The 17,305-nt window shown below is 49.3% G+C and overlaps 1 protein-coding gene across 8 annotated transcripts in view; it reads right to left on the reverse strand.

Annotated features, from left to right (window-relative positions):
• Nucleotides 1-114: 114 nt before the first annotated feature.
• The window catches only part of C16H19orf47 (chromosome 16 C19orf47 homolog), a 35,163-nt gene continuing 17,972 nt past the window's right edge, over nt 115-17,305 (reverse strand). For 6 of the 8 annotated variants that reach the window (XM_059150939.1, XM_059150932.1, XM_059150936.1 and 3 more), the window contains 2 exons: nt 15,539-15,887; nt 115-281 (listed from right to left, as the gene is read on the reverse strand). In XM_059150939.1, coding sequence (XP_059006922.1) covers nt 130-281; nt 15,539-15,887 — 501 coding nt within the window. In that variant the 3' untranslated portion in view covers nt 115-129. Of the gene's footprint in view, nt 282-14,590; nt 15,888-17,305 lie in introns of those variants that run through there. The other 2 variants (XM_059150935.1, XM_059150934.1) reach the window with 2 other exon arrangements.

Below are 17,305 nucleotides of genomic sequence, written 5' to 3' on the forward strand. Positions count from 1 at the left end.
AGGACTCTGACGCCCGCTTTCCTTAAAGGCTCGCCGCAGCGATACTTCCCGGCAGCCCCAGGTCCTTATTTACATACGCTTTGATCTCGCTTTACTGTGATCTCGCCTTTCCTTTCGGTTCCAAGGCTCTTAAAGAGCCCTGGAGCGGGGGTTAGGAGAGTTTTCACTGTGTCTCGCCATGGTGAGCACATCCTCTGAAGTCTCACAGACCCAGCTTTGCATTTCCTCGCTGGTGATAGTAAACAGAAGATTGACCGTTTTCTGTGCCTGTGTATCCAAATCTGCAAAATGGAAACAGCTGCGTCACTGGGATATTGGACTTTTATTTTTTTTATGTAAATAGAGCAGTTTATATCAATTAGATACTCTGTGAATCCAAAATAGTAATCCTACTGCTCATCATATATATGCAATAGGGGTATAACTTTATTTAATGGGGTAACTTAGTCCTTAAAAGGCCTTAAGATCGCCTTGTAAGAAAAGGGCTCTATTCTGGTGCACTGGTCAGCTAGTGTCCTAGGCAGTGTGAGACCTCTGTCTCCCAGGTCCTTCGCTCTCAGAGGTTGGGTAGGGCTTGCTGTCTTCTGAATTTGGGTTCCAGTGAGCTTGGCAGGTATATATTGGTCAGTGCATACTTCTGGAAACCCTAGCTGGTAGTTGAAGAATCCTAGGTCCACCAAAGTCTGTGAGAGTAACGCAGACAATCCAGCTCAGAAGCTTCTCTGTATTCCTTACTCATGGGCTTCCCCCAACACAGGGTTGATAACCAACCAACGCCTCCCCCACCACAGGCCTGATCATTTTAGTGTCTTACTGTCTGGTGACAGGTCTGTCTCCACTGTGCAGAGAGTCCCACGAGGAAAAAGACTAGGACTGCCTCAGTCACCACCGTGTAGCTAACACTGCCCAGCAAAAGTCTTGGCACAGAGTGTGCTCTTGGGGAATATTTGTTTCAGGAATTAGTCCTTTCCGGTATAACCTAGACTCAAGCTCACTGGGGTCTACTTTCTTTGCTCCTTTCTGTGCTGAACAGTTCATAGCCCCTTCCCCTATTTCTGAGTCTTCCTGAGTGAACTGGAATCCCTGTCCCTCGCGAGATGGATTATAAGACGTAAAGACATCTCACTGAAATCTTCCTTGTGCTTGTGTATAAATTCTGTGGGGCACAGTAGTCAAGAATAATGCTTTCAACCTAAGATCTAGTACACACGTAGGTATACTTACCTATATACATATATACCTGTATGAAAATGTCATCAAATACTATTTAACTAGTATGTATCATGCACTGAGATTTTTTTTTTTCCCCAGTGCTATTCAAGGCCCTGCTAAACCGATTTTCTGAAGGACTAAAGGGTCATGCCTTGCAGTTTAAAACACATTAGTCTGGTGGTGAACAACACTCATAGGCCCGGCTTCTAATCGTGCCTTTCCTGTGTCCTTGTTAAAATAACTTCACTTCTCTCATTGCAAAACAGTATCAATAGCATTGACTTAGCAATTGTTATAGGCCAGATTCTGTTCTTGATACAGTCCCACCAATGCTATCCTGTTGCCATCAATACCATCTTGGAGGTCAGGTGCTCGAGGTCCCAGGACACATTAGGGGTAAGGCAGGATTTGAACCCAAGCCTTCTGTTACAAGAGTCTGTGCTTTGAATTCATATCATGCTGGAAAATGGGAAGTCATAGCCCTGTTTCGGCCCCAGCAGACCACTTAATTATCATTTTGGGGGTCTCAGTGTCTCAATTTCCAAAACAAAGGTAATTTAGGAGAAAACTCCCTAAAACCTCAAATTGTTCTATACCCTCTATTCTGTGAACGCCCTACTTGTAACTGTAAAGATGGGCTGCATATGCACTTCTGCAGAGATGGGCCAGTAGCTTCTCATTGGAAGGTTGCCCAAAGGCCTCTTGATTCAGAAAGAATGATCAAGGGATGCCTGGGTGGCTCAGTTGGTTAAGCAGCTGCCTTTGGCTCAGGTCATGATCCTAGTGTCCTGGGATCGAGTCCCATATCGGGCTCCTTGCTCCGCAGGGAGCCTGCTTCTCCGTCTGACTCTGCCTTCCACTCTGTCTGCCTGTGCTCGCTCTCGCTCGCTCTCTCTGACAAATAAATAAAATCTTTAAAAAAAAAAAAAAAAGAAAGAAAGAATGATCAAGAATCCTTTCCTGACAGGCGGAGAGGGCATCTCCTCAAAAATCCCCTTCTGTTGCCTCCCAGCAGAAATCTGGCCCTAGAGTATATTTCTACCCCTTTCAGAGATTGGGCTCTCAGTGGTGATTGGACAAGTTGCATGGACCAACCATAAGAACCTCTTAGGGGTGTCTGGGTGGCTCAGTCAGTTAAGTGGCTGCCTTCAGTTCAGGTCATGAACCCGGGGTCCTGGGATGGAGCCTGCTCAGGAGGGAGCCTACTTCTCCCTCTGACACTCCCCCTGCTTGTGCTATCTCTCCATGAATGAAATCAATGAATAAAATCTTAAAAAAAAAAAGAACCTCTTAGTAGTTGTAAACAGGGAGCTTCCGTTCCATTCCCACAAGGTGGGGGGTGGGGGGGGGCTGTCTGTGGCAGTGATGGAGCTGGCCATGGGGAGGAAATCTCTCTGCCACACAGGCCCAGTCAGGAGGTACAAGCAGAAGAACTCTGATTTACCCCCTTCTTCATCCTAAGCAGAGCATTTTCCAGGGGACCAAGTCCATAGCATTAATCAGATTCTCAAAGAAGTCTGGAGCTTAAAATAATGATAATAATGAGTTTTTATTTAAGAGAGTTTCCCATGTTCTACAGAAATGTTGAAATATATTTGACTCCCCAGCCAGAAGTTACTAAGCCCCACCCTTGATGCTGTTTGGGAAGATCCTTTTAGAGTCATTTTAGGTTTTTGGCATAAATACATATAAGCCTCAGGGATTCTGTAAATGTCCCTTCCAGTTTCTTTTTATACAATATGTTTCTGTTCCAAAAACTGTAAATGGAAGACACCATGCGTCGTGCACATTCAACTTTTTAACACATCAGAGATTCCCAAATGCGTAAGTGGTCACGGGAAGCTAATGCACTTGTAGGCAGACCTTGAAATGAAGCTTTTTCTGCTCTTGATAAGAACAAACCCTTTTTCCATCTGCTCTGAATACATAGATGGCTTCCTATCACATGCAGAATAAAAGCTAAAGGCCTCATCATAGCCTTCAGGGCCCCACGGGGAGCTGCCCCTGCTTATCTTTCTAACTTCATCTCAAGCTCCTCTTGCCCTTGACCTCCACATTCTGGACACACTAACCTCTGCCCTTCCCAAAACTACAAGCTTCTTACCACCTTGGAGCTGTTTCTCTTGCTGTTTGTTCCTTTTCCCTGGACTATTTACCTCCTTGATCTTGATCTTTGCAGGACTGGCTCTTTCTTGTCTTTCAGAACTGAGTTCAAATCTCACCTCATTAGGAGCACCTGGGTGGCTCAGTCATTAAGCATCCGCCTTTGGCTCAGGTCATGGTCCCAGGGTCCTGGGATCAAGCCCTGCATCAGGCTCCCTATTCAGCAGCAAGCCTGCTTCTCCTTCTCCCCTACTTAGCACTTAACTCTAAAGAGTATCTTTGTTGTTGATGCCCCTTTGCAGCTGTCTTCCCCCAAACCAGAATATAAATTGCTGATGAGGGTGAAGACCTTGTCTTGGGTAGGCACCACTGTATTCCCACCCCTAGAACAATGCCTGGCACATAGTTAGGACTTGGGGGGGGGGTGTCAATAAATAGTTGTTGACTGAATGTGGTTTTGTTTGTTTGTGTTTTCTAAGATTTATTTATTTGAGAGAGCAAGCACAAGCGGTGGGGAGAGGCAGAGGGAGAAGCAGACTCCTCACTGAGCAGGGAGCTTGACAAAGGATGGGGCTCGATCCCAGGACCCAGAGATCATGACCTGAGCTGAAGGCAGATGCTTAACTAACAGTCACCCAGGTGCCCCCCACCCTAGTAATCTTAACCTTCTTAGTCAAAAGCACATTCAGGGGTGCCTGGGTGGCTCTGTCCATTAAGTGTCTGCCCTCAGCTCAGATCACGATCTCTGGGCTCCTGGGAGCCTCGCACTGGGTTCCCTGCTCAGTGGGGAGTCTGTTTCTCCCTCTCCCTCTCCCCACACTGCTCATGCTCTCACTCTCTCTCTCTCTCTCTCTCTCTAATAATAAATAAATAAAATATATATTTTTAAAAGCTACTGGGGTGAATTTTACTTCGTCTGTACTTGTCCACTCACAAAAAGTTGAACAAATAATAATAATCTCTTAACATTTATTAGTGAGTTCCCACATGTCAGGCACATCGCTAGGAACTATATCCATGACCTTGTTAAACAATCCTGCGGATAGAAGGCTCTGTAAGACTTATTTTGCAGAAATAAACACAGGAGGAGAAGCCTCTCACCAAATCCCACACTGCCAGAATGTTGTGGCGGCTAGATCCATTCCCACACGTGTCTCAGGCCAAGCCCCCACTTTTAAACAAAGTACTGGACCTTACATGTGTGGGCCCAGATTTGAGAAACAGAAAATCTCATTTTCTGCTGAAGCATATGGATTTAAAACCGTGAAATACTTAAAACAGAGTTTCCTACAATATTAAGAAAAATTGAGGGGCGCCTGGGTGGCTAAGTTGTTAAGCGACTGCCTTCCGCTCAGTGGGAAGCCTGCTTCTCCCTCTCCCTCCCCCTGCTTGTATTCCCTCTCTTGCTGTCAAATAAATAAATAAAAATCTTTTTTTAAAAAGAAATAAATAAAAAGAAAAATTGAGATAATATGAATACCACCTAGTTTTTTTTTTAGGTCCTCATGAAGGGAATCCTTTCACAGCCACTCAGCGGAATGGTTTATAAACTATTCCTGATCTTGCCACAAGATGGCGCAACGTGAGCTGGTCATCCCCGCCGATACTCAGGCTGGAACCCACCCCGGGCAAGGGCCGGTTACTTAAACGTTCACTGCGAATAAAGAAACTGATGTGACACCTGAATGCAAAGCACGATCCAGAATTGGACTGTGAGCTGGGAGTTGGGGGGGGGGGGGAGCAGAGAATGGCCATAAGGAACACTATTGTGAGAACTGAAGAAATTGAAGTACGGACTGAATAATATACAGAAATCAGGGGTGCCTCAGCCAGTTGAGCGTCAGACTCTTATTTGGTTCAGGTCATGATCTCAGATGTGAGAAACCCCTTGTACCATTCTTGCAACTTTTCTAGTTTACAATTATACTCTTTGCACAGGGGGGTGGGTCGGGCAGAGGGAGAGGGAGAATCCCAAGCAGGCTCCACCCTCAGGGCAGAGCCTAATGCAAGGCTGGATCTCACAACCCTGAGATCACCACCTGAGTCAGAACCAGGAGTAGGAAGCCTAACTGAGGGAGTCACCAGGCGCCTGAAGTTTACATTTATATTAAAATAAACAGTTACCCAGAAAGTTCTTTTTTGTAGCCCATAAGAATGTCATGAAAGAGTTAAGTGTTGGAGCTAAAGATCTTCCCTGCAAATTATCAATTTCAGGGATAAAATGAGATGACAACGCTGTACCAGGCATCGTGAAGCCCTTCCCAATCATCCTATGAAGTAGATACTACTATTACTCCCATTTTATTGTAGAAGAAACAAGCACAGAGAGGCTGAGTAACCCACCCAAGACCACACAGCCAGAGTCATGGCATTTTAACAACTAAAAGACCATCAAGAAGGCCAAACAGTAGCAACGATATATATGACCCTATACTGGTCATTTCGGAGGAAGCACAGCACTAAATGTGAGGGAGCAAAAAAGGAAGTTTTAGGGAAAAGCTCTGGAACAACGAATGTAGGTTTATGGGCTCTGAACCCCTGCCTCAACTTGTTAATCAAGTCTATGCCAAAGCCAATCTTGAATTATGCAAGGTTTAACCAAAATAAAATCCAGAAATCAAGAGGCTGCTGATTCTGAGGTGAATCTGCTAGCTGTTAACTGGGTGGAAAAATTAGAATATTCTTCAAATAAATCTGAGTATTCTCAATATTTACTTGTAACATAAATTCAAACTTATAAAACATTTCCCTTTCCCCCTGTAATTTAACTCCTAGGTATCTGCCCTGCAGATATGTCCATGCATAAGCAAAATGTTGTGGATGCAAGAGGCACTGTCTGTGATAGAAGGATCTGGAAACCACTAGGTTCCCCAGTGAGACTGGTTCCATACCTAAGATACATCCACACAAGGGGACACCAGGCAGCTACTTGAAAAGGAAGCTCTTTCAAAGAAGCACTTTTATTAAAAGGCATTTAATGTCACTGACCACCGGGGAAATGAGAATCAAAGCCATAAGAAAATTATGTCATTTCACATCCACTAGGATGGCCACAATCAAAAAGACAATGCGGGGGTGAGTGTGTGGAGAAATTAGAACCCTCGTACACCGCCGGTGGAAATGGACAGTGGCAAAGCCCTTTGGAACACAGTCCAGCAGTTCCTCGAAGAGTTAAAATAAAATCAACGTACAGCCCTACAATTCAACTCCAAGGTATAGACCTAAGAAAACTAAAAACATGTCCATACAATCACCTGTACACGAGTGTTCAGAGCAATGCTTATTCATAATGGCCAAAAAATGGGAACCACCTACATGTCCATCATCTTGATAAACAAAATGTAAAAAATCCGTACACTGCAACATTATTTAACAATTTTGGAAAAACAAAGTACTATGGAAGATCTATGGTATAACATAGACAAAACTCAAAAACTGCTAAGTGAAAGGACCCAGACACAGAAGGCCACGTACTGTATGACTCCATCCATATGACATGTCTAGAAAAGGCAAAATCTATAGACAGGTTTGTGGTTGCCCAGGGCTTGGAATGGGGGGCAGACTCTATGGGAGGACTTGGGGAATGACAGTTCAGGGGGAGGGGGTTTCTCTCTGGGGTAATGAAAAAAATCCTAAAGTCTAGTGATAGACGCACAACTCTGTGAATAACTAAAAGCCACTGAATCATATCTCAATAAAGTTTGTATGTCTATGTGCATTTTGTTAAAGATTTTATTTATTGATTTGACAGAGAGAGACACAGTGAGAGAGGGAACAGCAGTGGGAAAGGGATAAGAAGGCTTCCTGCCGAGCAAGGACCTCGTTGCGGGGCTCGATCCCAGGACCTTGGGACCATGACCTGAGCCAAAGGCAGCCGCTTAACTACTGAGCCACCCAGGTGCCCCAATATGCTTTTTTAAAAGAAGATCATTAAGTACTGATAAAAAATTATCTCCGGGATATATTAAGCCAAAAAAACAAAGCACAAAACTACCATATATGTTACCATCTGAGTGGGAAAATATAGTTATGTTTGTAAATGAATATTGCTGGAAAGACACATACACCCCAAGTGACACCAGTTGCTTCTGGAAAGGACTGGATGATCCAGAGTAGAAGAGAATTGTTTTTAATTGTTAAGAGATACCAAAAAAGCATAAGGAATAATACAATGAACACCTTTGTGTCCACTGCCCAGCTTTAAAAACCATGCCTATACTGTTGTTGTTGTTTTTTAAGATTTTATTTTTAAGTAACCTCTGCACCCAGCATGGGGTTCAAACTCACAACCAGGTGATCAAGAGTTGTGCACCCCCCTCCATTCCTAGTCTGTGGAATCTCTTCATGCCCTCTCCAATCGCACCTCCACCCCCCAGCCCAGAGGAACCCTTATCCCACATTTGGAGTGTACCATCCCTGTACATTTCAGACATATACTACATTTTAAATAGTAAAGTGATGAAATTCTTTTTTTTAATTTTTTTTAGGATTCTATTTAATTATTTGACAGAGAGAGATCACAAGTAGACAAAGAGGCAGGCAGAGAGAGAAGAGGAAGCAGGCTCCCCGCCAAGCAGAGAGCTCAATATGGGGCTCGATCCCAGGACCCTGGGACCACGACCCAAGCCGAAGGCAGAGGCCTTATCCCACTGAGCCACCCAGGAGCCCCAAAGTGATGAAATTCTTAATAAATATTTAAGTGGTAAATAGCTTGTGTATTTTAAAACTACACACTTTCTTCTGCGATTTGCTTTGTGCACTGAATGTTTTTGCTTTACTCATATTGATACATGCAGTGCTAGTTCATTTTCATTGATGTCTAACATACCACATGGTACATGGTACAGCATGTCCAATATTGATGGGTAATTTGCCGAAATAGCCACAAATTCATCTCTCGTCCCCCATGCTCTTCCTCCCCGGAGACAATGACACTCCTGTCTTTGAGAGGCAGGGTCTAGGGTCCCTTCCCCTTGCATCTGGGCAGAAGTGAAGCAACGTGACTTCCAACAATAGCCTAGAATAGGCAATAGTGTCTTCCTTGGCTCTCTTGAGCAGTGCGCAATTGGAACCCAGCCATGGTGTTGCAAGGAAGCCCAGGCGGTGTGGAGAAGCCGTATGTAGGCATTCTGGCTGACAGCCCAAGGTGAGGTCTGAGCTAAGTGCCAGGGTTGATAACCACCAAACGACTGGGGAAGCTTTCAAGAGGACACTGGCCCCAGCCGATATCTTACTGCAACCACATGAGAGAGCCCCCAAGTGACGCAGTCTAACTGAGCCCAGTCAACCCCCAGAACTGTAAGAGGTAATAACTACTGATTTGAGCCGGTCAGTTTTGAGGTGATCTGTTTTAAGTTAGGTAATTGCAACAACTAGGCCCTGACGCGTCCACTCTCCAGTTGAGGGACATCTGGGTAGCTTCCAAGTTAATGCTATTACGAGCAGCAATCCTACGAACACTCCTACAGACATGTCTCTGTATGCACATGTTAAGTTTCCCCAGATCAGTAATGGCTGGGCTAGGGAGCATCACATCTTCAATTATACTCCAACCTACCAAATTATTTTGCAAAATGGTTGATACCAACTGCCCCTCCCAGAGCAGGGTACCACACTCCCATCACCCCAAGTCTTCCCCAACACTGGAGAAAACATTAAATGTTTTGCCAGTCTCCTGGGCACAAAACAGTCTTGTTGTTTATGTCTTTTTAGACCTTGGAATTTTTTTGTGGGTTGCATGAATTGACCCCAAATAAACACAGAGATGTGCACTAATACATTCTGGCTTTCCTATTTTGAACATGCGCTATGTAATGGGGTTCCATAGTAAGATTGCATTTTTTAAAAAGGAGGTGCTGGGGCACCTGGGTGGCTCAGTGTGTTAAAGCCTCTGCCTTCGGCTCAGGTCATGATCCCAGGGTCCTGGGATCGAGCCCCTCATCGGGCTCTCTGCTCAGCGGGGAGCCTGCTTCCTCCTCTCTCTCTGCCTGCCTCTCTACCTACTTGTGATCTCTTTCTGTCAAATAAATAAATAAAATCTTAAAAAAATAAAATAAAACAGGGATGCCTGGGTGGCTCAGTCGGTTAAGCTGCTGCCTTGCCTTCTGCTCAGGTCATGATCCCAGGGTGCTGGGATCGAGTCCCGCATCAGGCTCCTTGTCCAGCAGGGAGCCTGCTTTCCCTCTCTGCCTCTGCCTGTGACTCTGCCTGCTTGTGCTCTCTCTCTGACAATAAATAAAAAAATCTTTAAAAAAAAAATAAATAGGGGCGCCTGGGTGGCTCGGTGGGTTGAGCCGCTGCCTTCGGCTCGGGTCATGATCTCAGGGTCCTGGGATCGAGTCCCGCATCGGGATCTCTGCTCAGCAGGGAGCCTGCTTCCTCCTCTCTCTCTGCCTGCCTCTCTGCCTACTTGTGATCTCTCTCTGTCAAATAAATAAATAAAATCTTTAAAAAAAAAAAAAAAGAAAGAAAAAATAAATAAATAAAATAAATAAATAAAAAATAAAACAAAAAGGAGTTGTTGCCCCAGTGGCAGTTGGCACGTCTCGTGCCTAGATCTGGGTTTCGATTCTCAGTTACCACTCTAAATAAAAAGAAGCTGGAGCTCCTTGGAGAAACGGGGGACTCTAGAACTCTAGGATGTATACAGATGAGCCTGGAGTATCTACAGTGCCAGGAGACACAGAATACAATATTAGAAATAAAAACACAAACAAAAACCCCCACCACCCAATGATGGAAGTCAAAGGACCCAGGAGCCAACTTCAAGAGGTCCCAAATGCCAAAGCTAGAATAATGTGAACAACAAAATAAATCAAGTAGGACTGGATTCTATAACCCAAAATGTAAAACAGATGCCCACAAGTCCATACCAATTAAAAGAAAATGATTAAGTTAATAGAGAAAAGAGAAACATCTCCCTTGCAGAAGAATTTATTTCTAATTTACGTTGGTACTTTGCCCTCAAGGAGGTGGAACATACGCCCCAGGCTCCTCACGTACGGACTGCACGGAGTGACTGACTTCCGTTCGGAGAGGTCAGTACGGAAAGGGAGAGGAACTTGACAGTGGAGACATCTGGTAAGCAGTAGGCAGTCAAGCCATGTGATGAAGGTTAGATCAACAGCAATCCATCCAGTGGACAGTATGGACCCTAGAAACCACGTGGTGAAATGCCACTTTACCTCTGAGCTCTTCCTCTGAATTACATGTAACCCTGGTCTAAGAATGAGACAGACAAATCCCAATGGAAGGACAATCGCTAACAGACCTGCCTAGTATTCTTCAAAACTCTCAAGGTCATTAAAGATGGCCACAAGCAAGAGGGGCCTAAGGAGGCATGACAGCTCCATTTGGGTCTACGCAAATGTTGAGACAACACAAATGTTAAGTGGGATCCTAGAACAGAAAAAAGATACTAAAACTGGGGAAGAAGTTAAGGAAATCTGAGTAACTATGGGCTTTCACATTCATGGTATCAAGATTGGTTCATTCATTGTTAACGAATGAATCCCACTACCAAGACACTCATAAGAGGGGAAACTGAGCATGGGGTGTAAGGGAGTTCCATCCTAAGTATACTTCTCCATTCTTCTGTAGGTCTAAAACGGTCCTGCAAAATGAAGTCTGTTCTAAGAAAAGATTAAGTCTTAAAACACAAATGTAAAAAAGGTGAGGCTCCTGGTCCTGACATCAAACCCAGTCCCGCCACTCCCTAGCTAGGTCAGGATTGGCCTGTTTGGTGAAGGCTGCAGAGGGCCCAGCATTCACAAGGTGAGTAAAGCTCAGTGTAGGGGAACGTTGGGTCTTCACAGCCAGGTACAGGGGCAGTACTCCCCAAACCAGTCAGCTCTGATCCCCAAAGGAGGGAAAGGAGGGATCGAGTCTGCCGCTGCCCAATGCCTGGTCCATCTGGGAGGCACAGGCTGTGACACAGGAGGAAGGGGGCAGTGGGGCTGCCTGCCAGTTACCCAAAGTTCCCGTCTTGCTTTTGCATCTCCTGGGGTGAGCTACCAGAGGAGATGACCTCATCCCAAGACCACCACCCAAACAGAACCATCCCCCCAGGCTGGCTCAGCTCTGGCTCGGTGACTTACCATGAGCCCCAGGCCCGCTGTACCTCCAGTGCACATCTATTCACGGGATGACAATAGGAAGTCCCTGACCCTCATGCTGCTGCCCTTTCCTTGAGGACTTGGGGAGTCTGTCAACTTCACGGAGCACTTATTTAGTACTTCCTAGCACAAGGGTGTGGTCAGTGTTAGCTCTCAGCATTCCCCCACCTGCTTCCTCCAGGGGTTTCCAGCTGGAAGAGTCCCATGGCTCTGAAGGCCTTTCTAGAATGGGGCGACAAGTGTCTGAATCACTCATCAGAAGAATGCCAGTGATTTCGGGAAAGCCTGCTTCAGATCTGCTATCGGCCTAGCATCAGTATCTGCACTGAAGCGATATGGTTGGAATTCTTCATATTCACCCCTGACGGACCCCACGTGTGACAAGGTTTTCTGTCCACTGCCGCACTGCCTGTGACAGCACGACACTGCAAGCCACCCAAATTCCCTTCTGGAAAGGGATGGTTAAGTAAATAGACGTGTGTTACTCTATCGTCTTCTGCCCATATGCCTGTAGGGGTGCGTGTGTGCATGCGTGTGTGCGTGTGTGTGTGTGTACACACGTGCGCACATGCACACACACATAGCACACACCCCATAAACACATCTCTAGGATTCCTCAAGACACTGGCCATACTGGTGGCCTCTGAGAAGAGGTCTGGGGGGCTAGGAGACTCGGGAAGGAACTTGTCACCATAAAGCCTTTTGTATCTTTTGCATTTTGAACCACGTGAATGTAGTAAGCTCAAAAATATCTGACACAACCAGAGGAAAAGTGACGCACTGCTGTGGGTCACAGACATGGCGGTTGGTGTGGGGGCGTCGCCGATCAAATGGCAGGGACCCTGTGGCCCTGGAGCAGCTGGGAGGCTCGGGAGGTGTCTGGTCTGGTCCAGCCAGCAGATGGTGGCAGGACACAGTGTGATTCTCGAGGCCAGGGCACCCCAAAGCTGCAAATGCTTCCTGCAGCAAGCTGACACGGTGGGAGGAACACAAGCATGTAAATAACTCTAGAAAACCCCAAACCACTCTCCTAGGACCCCACCCTCATCTTTCCGAAAGGTCTTGAGACAGCACAGGGCAGGGGTTGAGGGACGAGGCTCCTGGCAGGGTGACACCTTGGGCAGGGCGCTCCCCTCTAGACATCCGTAAAGAGCAACAGCGACCCATGACTTGGCTCACGCCAGTGAGTGTCTCAGGTTTAGGTGAGCTATTCCTGTTTCTACATCACCCCACAGCAAGGAGTTACCCAGCGCTCTTAAGTTCCATAACCGGAAGTCGTCCTATCAACCCCGGCAGTTGCTAAAATGATCCACGAAGTGGAACCAGAAGAAACGACAGGGGAAAGAAACAAAAGCCAGAGTTGAAGAGCAGCAAGCCCAGCATGGAGGCGTGCGAGCCCCGACTTGTGGCCCCACCACCCCAAAGGGGCAGCTTCTGTAATCGTCCCTGTGTCCGCTGCCCTCCCCAAGGCCAACCTTAAGCAGCGCCCCATGGGCTTCGCCCAGGCCCTAGCACCAGCCTTCACTCACCCCGACGCCCAGCCCTTCTCACCCTGGGCCCTTGCTCGGCAGCCCCCGCACACAGCAGCCCCCCGACGTGAAGGGACTCAAAAGCCACAAATAAGCAATCGGCCCAGGAAGTTGGGGGACGGATGGTGGTGACAGTTATACAGCAACGGGAATGTGCTTCATGCCACTAGACGGGGCGCTTACAGATGGCTGCGACAGTCAATCTTATGTATATTTTACCCCAATTAAAAACAAAAACAAAAAACGGGTGACGTCTCATCTCAGCGTCACCAGCTCTTAGGTCTCCCAAGCCACAGCCCACTCCTTGCTGATCCCATCAGTTCTGTTCTCTCACGGAGAAAAGGGCCCTCCGTCCCCTGCTAGGCCCTTTCCTGTTTCTGTGCTGCTCTCCGCTGGTATCACCAGGCCCTCGGCTTTGAACAGAGTCCCCTGAGTGCTCCCCAAAGCTACTGGTCTCCAGCTCAGGTACCCCCCCCCACCGAGTCCCAACAGCCCAGCACCCTCCTGTCTCCCCAGCTCCTCCCTCCCCAACCCCTTCATCTCCACAAACAGCACCTCTAGCTAGATGCTCCGGAACCCCCTCTAGGTGATCCCTGCTCCCCACCCCCGTGCCCCAACTTCTCATCCATCTGCACTGCCCACAGCTCCTCTGAAGCCCACCCTCCTTCCCCCTCCCCATGCTTCACCCCATGCCACCTTCCTTTCTTGCCCTGGCTCCTGCACAGCTGCCCTCCTGCTCCCACCCCTGCCCTCCCCACAATTTAGCCCCTCATGGGGGCCAAAGCCATCTTCATAAAAGGCAAGTCAGACATCACTTGCTAGCTTTAAACCTTCCCAAACTTCTCAGGGTCTATAGAAGATGTCCAAATTCCTCACCACGGGTCATGAAGCCCCAGGTCATCTGGTCCCTGCCCACTTGCCCCAACAATAGGTGCTCTGTGTAAGGCCCTTCGCTCCCTGGCCAGCACCCCCAGCACCCCTGGCCTTCGTGCTCCTTGCTCCTCTGACCTCAGAGCCTTTGCCCCGGCTGTGTCCCCTGTTGGACCCTCTTCCTCCTACACCTCACACAGCAGCTTCTGACGGTTCCCTACTCAGCCCTTACCTTCTTATCCCCAACATCAGAAGTCCCCCTGGCCACTTCTGCTCCTCCCTCCCATTCTCTGGACAGGATGGCCCCTCTCCCGCCACCTCCCTGACTGGAGAGCTCAGCCAAGCAGGCAGGAGGCTTGTCTGCTTTCCTCCAGACAGTCTGGCACAGGGCAGGGGCTATGCAGCAGTGAACGCGTATATGACCCAAATGACACGAACCCACTGCCTCACATGGGAGCCTACAGTTTGGAAAGCCACCAACAGGCAGAGTGGCAGAACAGGTGAACTACACGGAGCGGGAGGACAGAGTGATGGACCTAGAGCCAGGTGAAGGGAAGAGGACGTCCAACTGAACGATGACCACGACCATGACTCCACTCAGCTGGGGGCCTGCCCCACAGACATGGCCCACGTGGAGCCGTGACCTCCAGGGAGTCTAGCCTCCAGAGAGAGAACCCAACCCTTCGTTGCCACCCACACCTACGTTGTGCTTTGTGTGAAAAACAACCCTGTGACTCACTCTGAAGGAGGGGAGGGAAACAGTTTGAAAGTCACAAAAATATATTAAAACAGCCATTTTCTTCTTTTTCTCCCGGCGCTGGCCTCCCTTCCCAGTGACCCTTGCCCACCACCCACCATGGGCTGTCAGAGAAAAAGACGCCCAGGACAGGAAAACCGAGGCAGCCCGCTGCAGCCCAGGGTCAGGGGCGGTCCCTCCAGCCTGGGCGTGAGGGCGGTTAACAGTCTCTACGGGCTCGACGCCACCGCCGACGAGGGGGCCGCTGGGAGGCCGGAGGTGCAGGAGGGTCAGGCAGGACGCAGCGCACAGTCGGGCCTTGCCACAGGGACAGAAAACAGAAGAGAAATGAACAGTGTGAAGAGAGGGAGAGACGGAGAAGTTAAAGGAGTGGGCAGAGGGGGCAGAGGGGAAGTCGGGACATGGGCAAGGTGGGGGGATTCTGGGGGATGGGAAGGCTGGGGAGCTGGGGTGGACACAGCAGATGCTGCTGGGGGGCAGGAGGGGGAATGGAGGCGGGAAAAGAGCGCTTGGCTCTGGGTGCGGTAGAAAAGTGGGTCCTGCCAAAGGCCACAGTCAGAGAGGAGAGAGCAAAGGACATGAAAAAGGAAAGTCCTAGAGCAGCAAGGCCTGGCCACAGCGACCATCTCGGTCTCAGAACACTGGGGTGAATTCCCAGAAAGCTTGGGCCGGCTCGAATGCCTGAGGGAGACAAGCAGTGTCATTCGGGAGCCAGCAGGGGGAGCCAGCAGAGGGCTGGGCGCAGCCTCACGGGAGCCTCCGCCGGAGCCAGGAGCCGTGGAGAGGGGCCTGGGTCCTGCCCAGAGGCTAGAAGGTCCTGCGGCCCAGTCTTTTGAACACGCTCACTGTGCCTGCATGGTCCATCTGGGCACCCAGGCCCTCACTGGAGCTGCTCCCCCGGGGCCCCACAAGAGTCCTCTTAATGGTGACCTTGACCTCAGCCAAGGACTTACTCTTGGTGCTTGTGACCTGGCTGTCCTGGGCCTCGGGCACAAGGGCAGCCTTGCCCAGTCTCTGGATGATGCTGACTTTGGACAGGGACTCCGGCTTCCTCTCAAGCCCAGGGCGTGAGGAAAGGGCCAAGCGCCGCAGTGTAGGCGTGGCAGCTGTCGTGGCCGAGCTTGTGGCCTTGGCTTTGACAGTCAGTGCTGGCTGGGGACTGGGCTTCACCGGGCCCCGGCCTAGCTTCTTCAGGACCCCAGCATACTGCAGGACAGAGCTGCTGCTGTCATTGTCGCTGTCCCAAGCCAGATCCTCGTCCGTCTCTGGGGTAGCCCCGAGGCGGCTGAAGACTCCTGTGGGCTGCAGGGGTCAGAGACAGGACAAGTGAGTCATTTAGTCATTCAACACGCATACGCACAGAGCTGTCTCACTGTTCCTGGCCTCGCTGGGAGAAACACCCATGGTGACATGATGACACCCTAGCCAGTGGTGAGAGCCATGACGGGACATCCAGGGAGCTGGCAGAGCCCAAAGGAGTCTCCTGACCTTAGTTGAAGTTCAGGAGAGACTCCCTGCACGAGGGACACCTGAGATGAGATCTGAAAGTTCCGGCATGTAGATCTAACAAAGGTGGGAAGGCAAAGGGCGGGCCCACGCACAGCAAGACCATTTGCCAAGGTCGACAGGGGAACACAACAAAAGACAAATTTGGTCATTCACTCAACAAGTGTCTCCCGAGTCCTGACTGTCCCTGGCCCTGTGCTCAGGGGGCTGACAGTCCAGTGGGGCAGACAGACCTGGCAGCGGAAATGACACAAACAACTCCCTAATTATGACAGTAATGCACTCTCTGGAAGAGATGGGAGTGCTGGCAAAGAGACCGGGAAGCCTTGCCCCCTCCAGGAGTTCAGGGACACCTTGTCCGAGGTGCTGATGTGTAAGCCGGGCCCTCATGGATGAGTGGGGATGAGTGGGCCAAGAGCAGAGCAAGGGCCAAGCCCCCAAGGCAGGAATAAGAATCCTAAGTATGGAGCGCTCACTCTGTGCTAAGTAAGCTCTTCACATGGCTGTATCTTCTAGCCACAAGAGCCCGATTGTTACTATCATGCTCGCGATTAAGATTCTAGGAGGTGAGAAAGGTCAGGTAAGCCCTGGTGAGCAAGGGATGGAGAGGCAGGAAATGCAGCCAGGAGCCCCGGTGCAGTTCATGGAAGGTGACACCTAGAGCATGCCTAACCATGCATCAGACGCCCCAGCACCGTGCAATGCAGCTCAGCTCATCCTCACAACGAGATGGGTATGAGACAGATAAGGAAACCGAGGTACAAGAAGCTTAAGTGACATGGCCAAGGCCATGCAGCCAGGGAGTGGCAGAGCTGGATTCACACCGGGCAGGGCTCAGGCATGGGCTCCTAACCACACACCATCCTGGGGGCCTGCAGGCCAAGGCAAGGAGGGTGGTGTTCATCCTGACCGCACTGAAAAGAATGACGGGGGTGGGTAGGAGGCCTGTCATGGACGTGGTCACACACTGCTGCTGTGGGGGAAGGGCAGGAGATGGGGAGAGGTGGCAGATCAGGGACAACAGACAGAGCCTTCACTGAAGCCAGCCTGGAACGGGGGCACCGGGGCATCCCTGAGACAGGACCTAGGACAGGAGTCCCTCCAGGGGAAAGATGCCAAGGCCAGTCTGGGACACGGAGGTGGGAGCGGCCCGAGGGCAGCAGGCAGGAGTTGGCCAGACCCCAGGCACTGGAAATGAGGAGAGAAGTTGAGGT

This window comes from Mustela lutreola, chromosome 16 (assembly GCF_030435805.1).
Source record: "Mustela lutreola isolate mMusLut2 chromosome 16, mMusLut2.pri, whole genome shotgun sequence".
NCBI lineage: Eukaryota > Metazoa > Chordata > Mammalia > Carnivora > Mustelidae > Mustela > Mustela lutreola.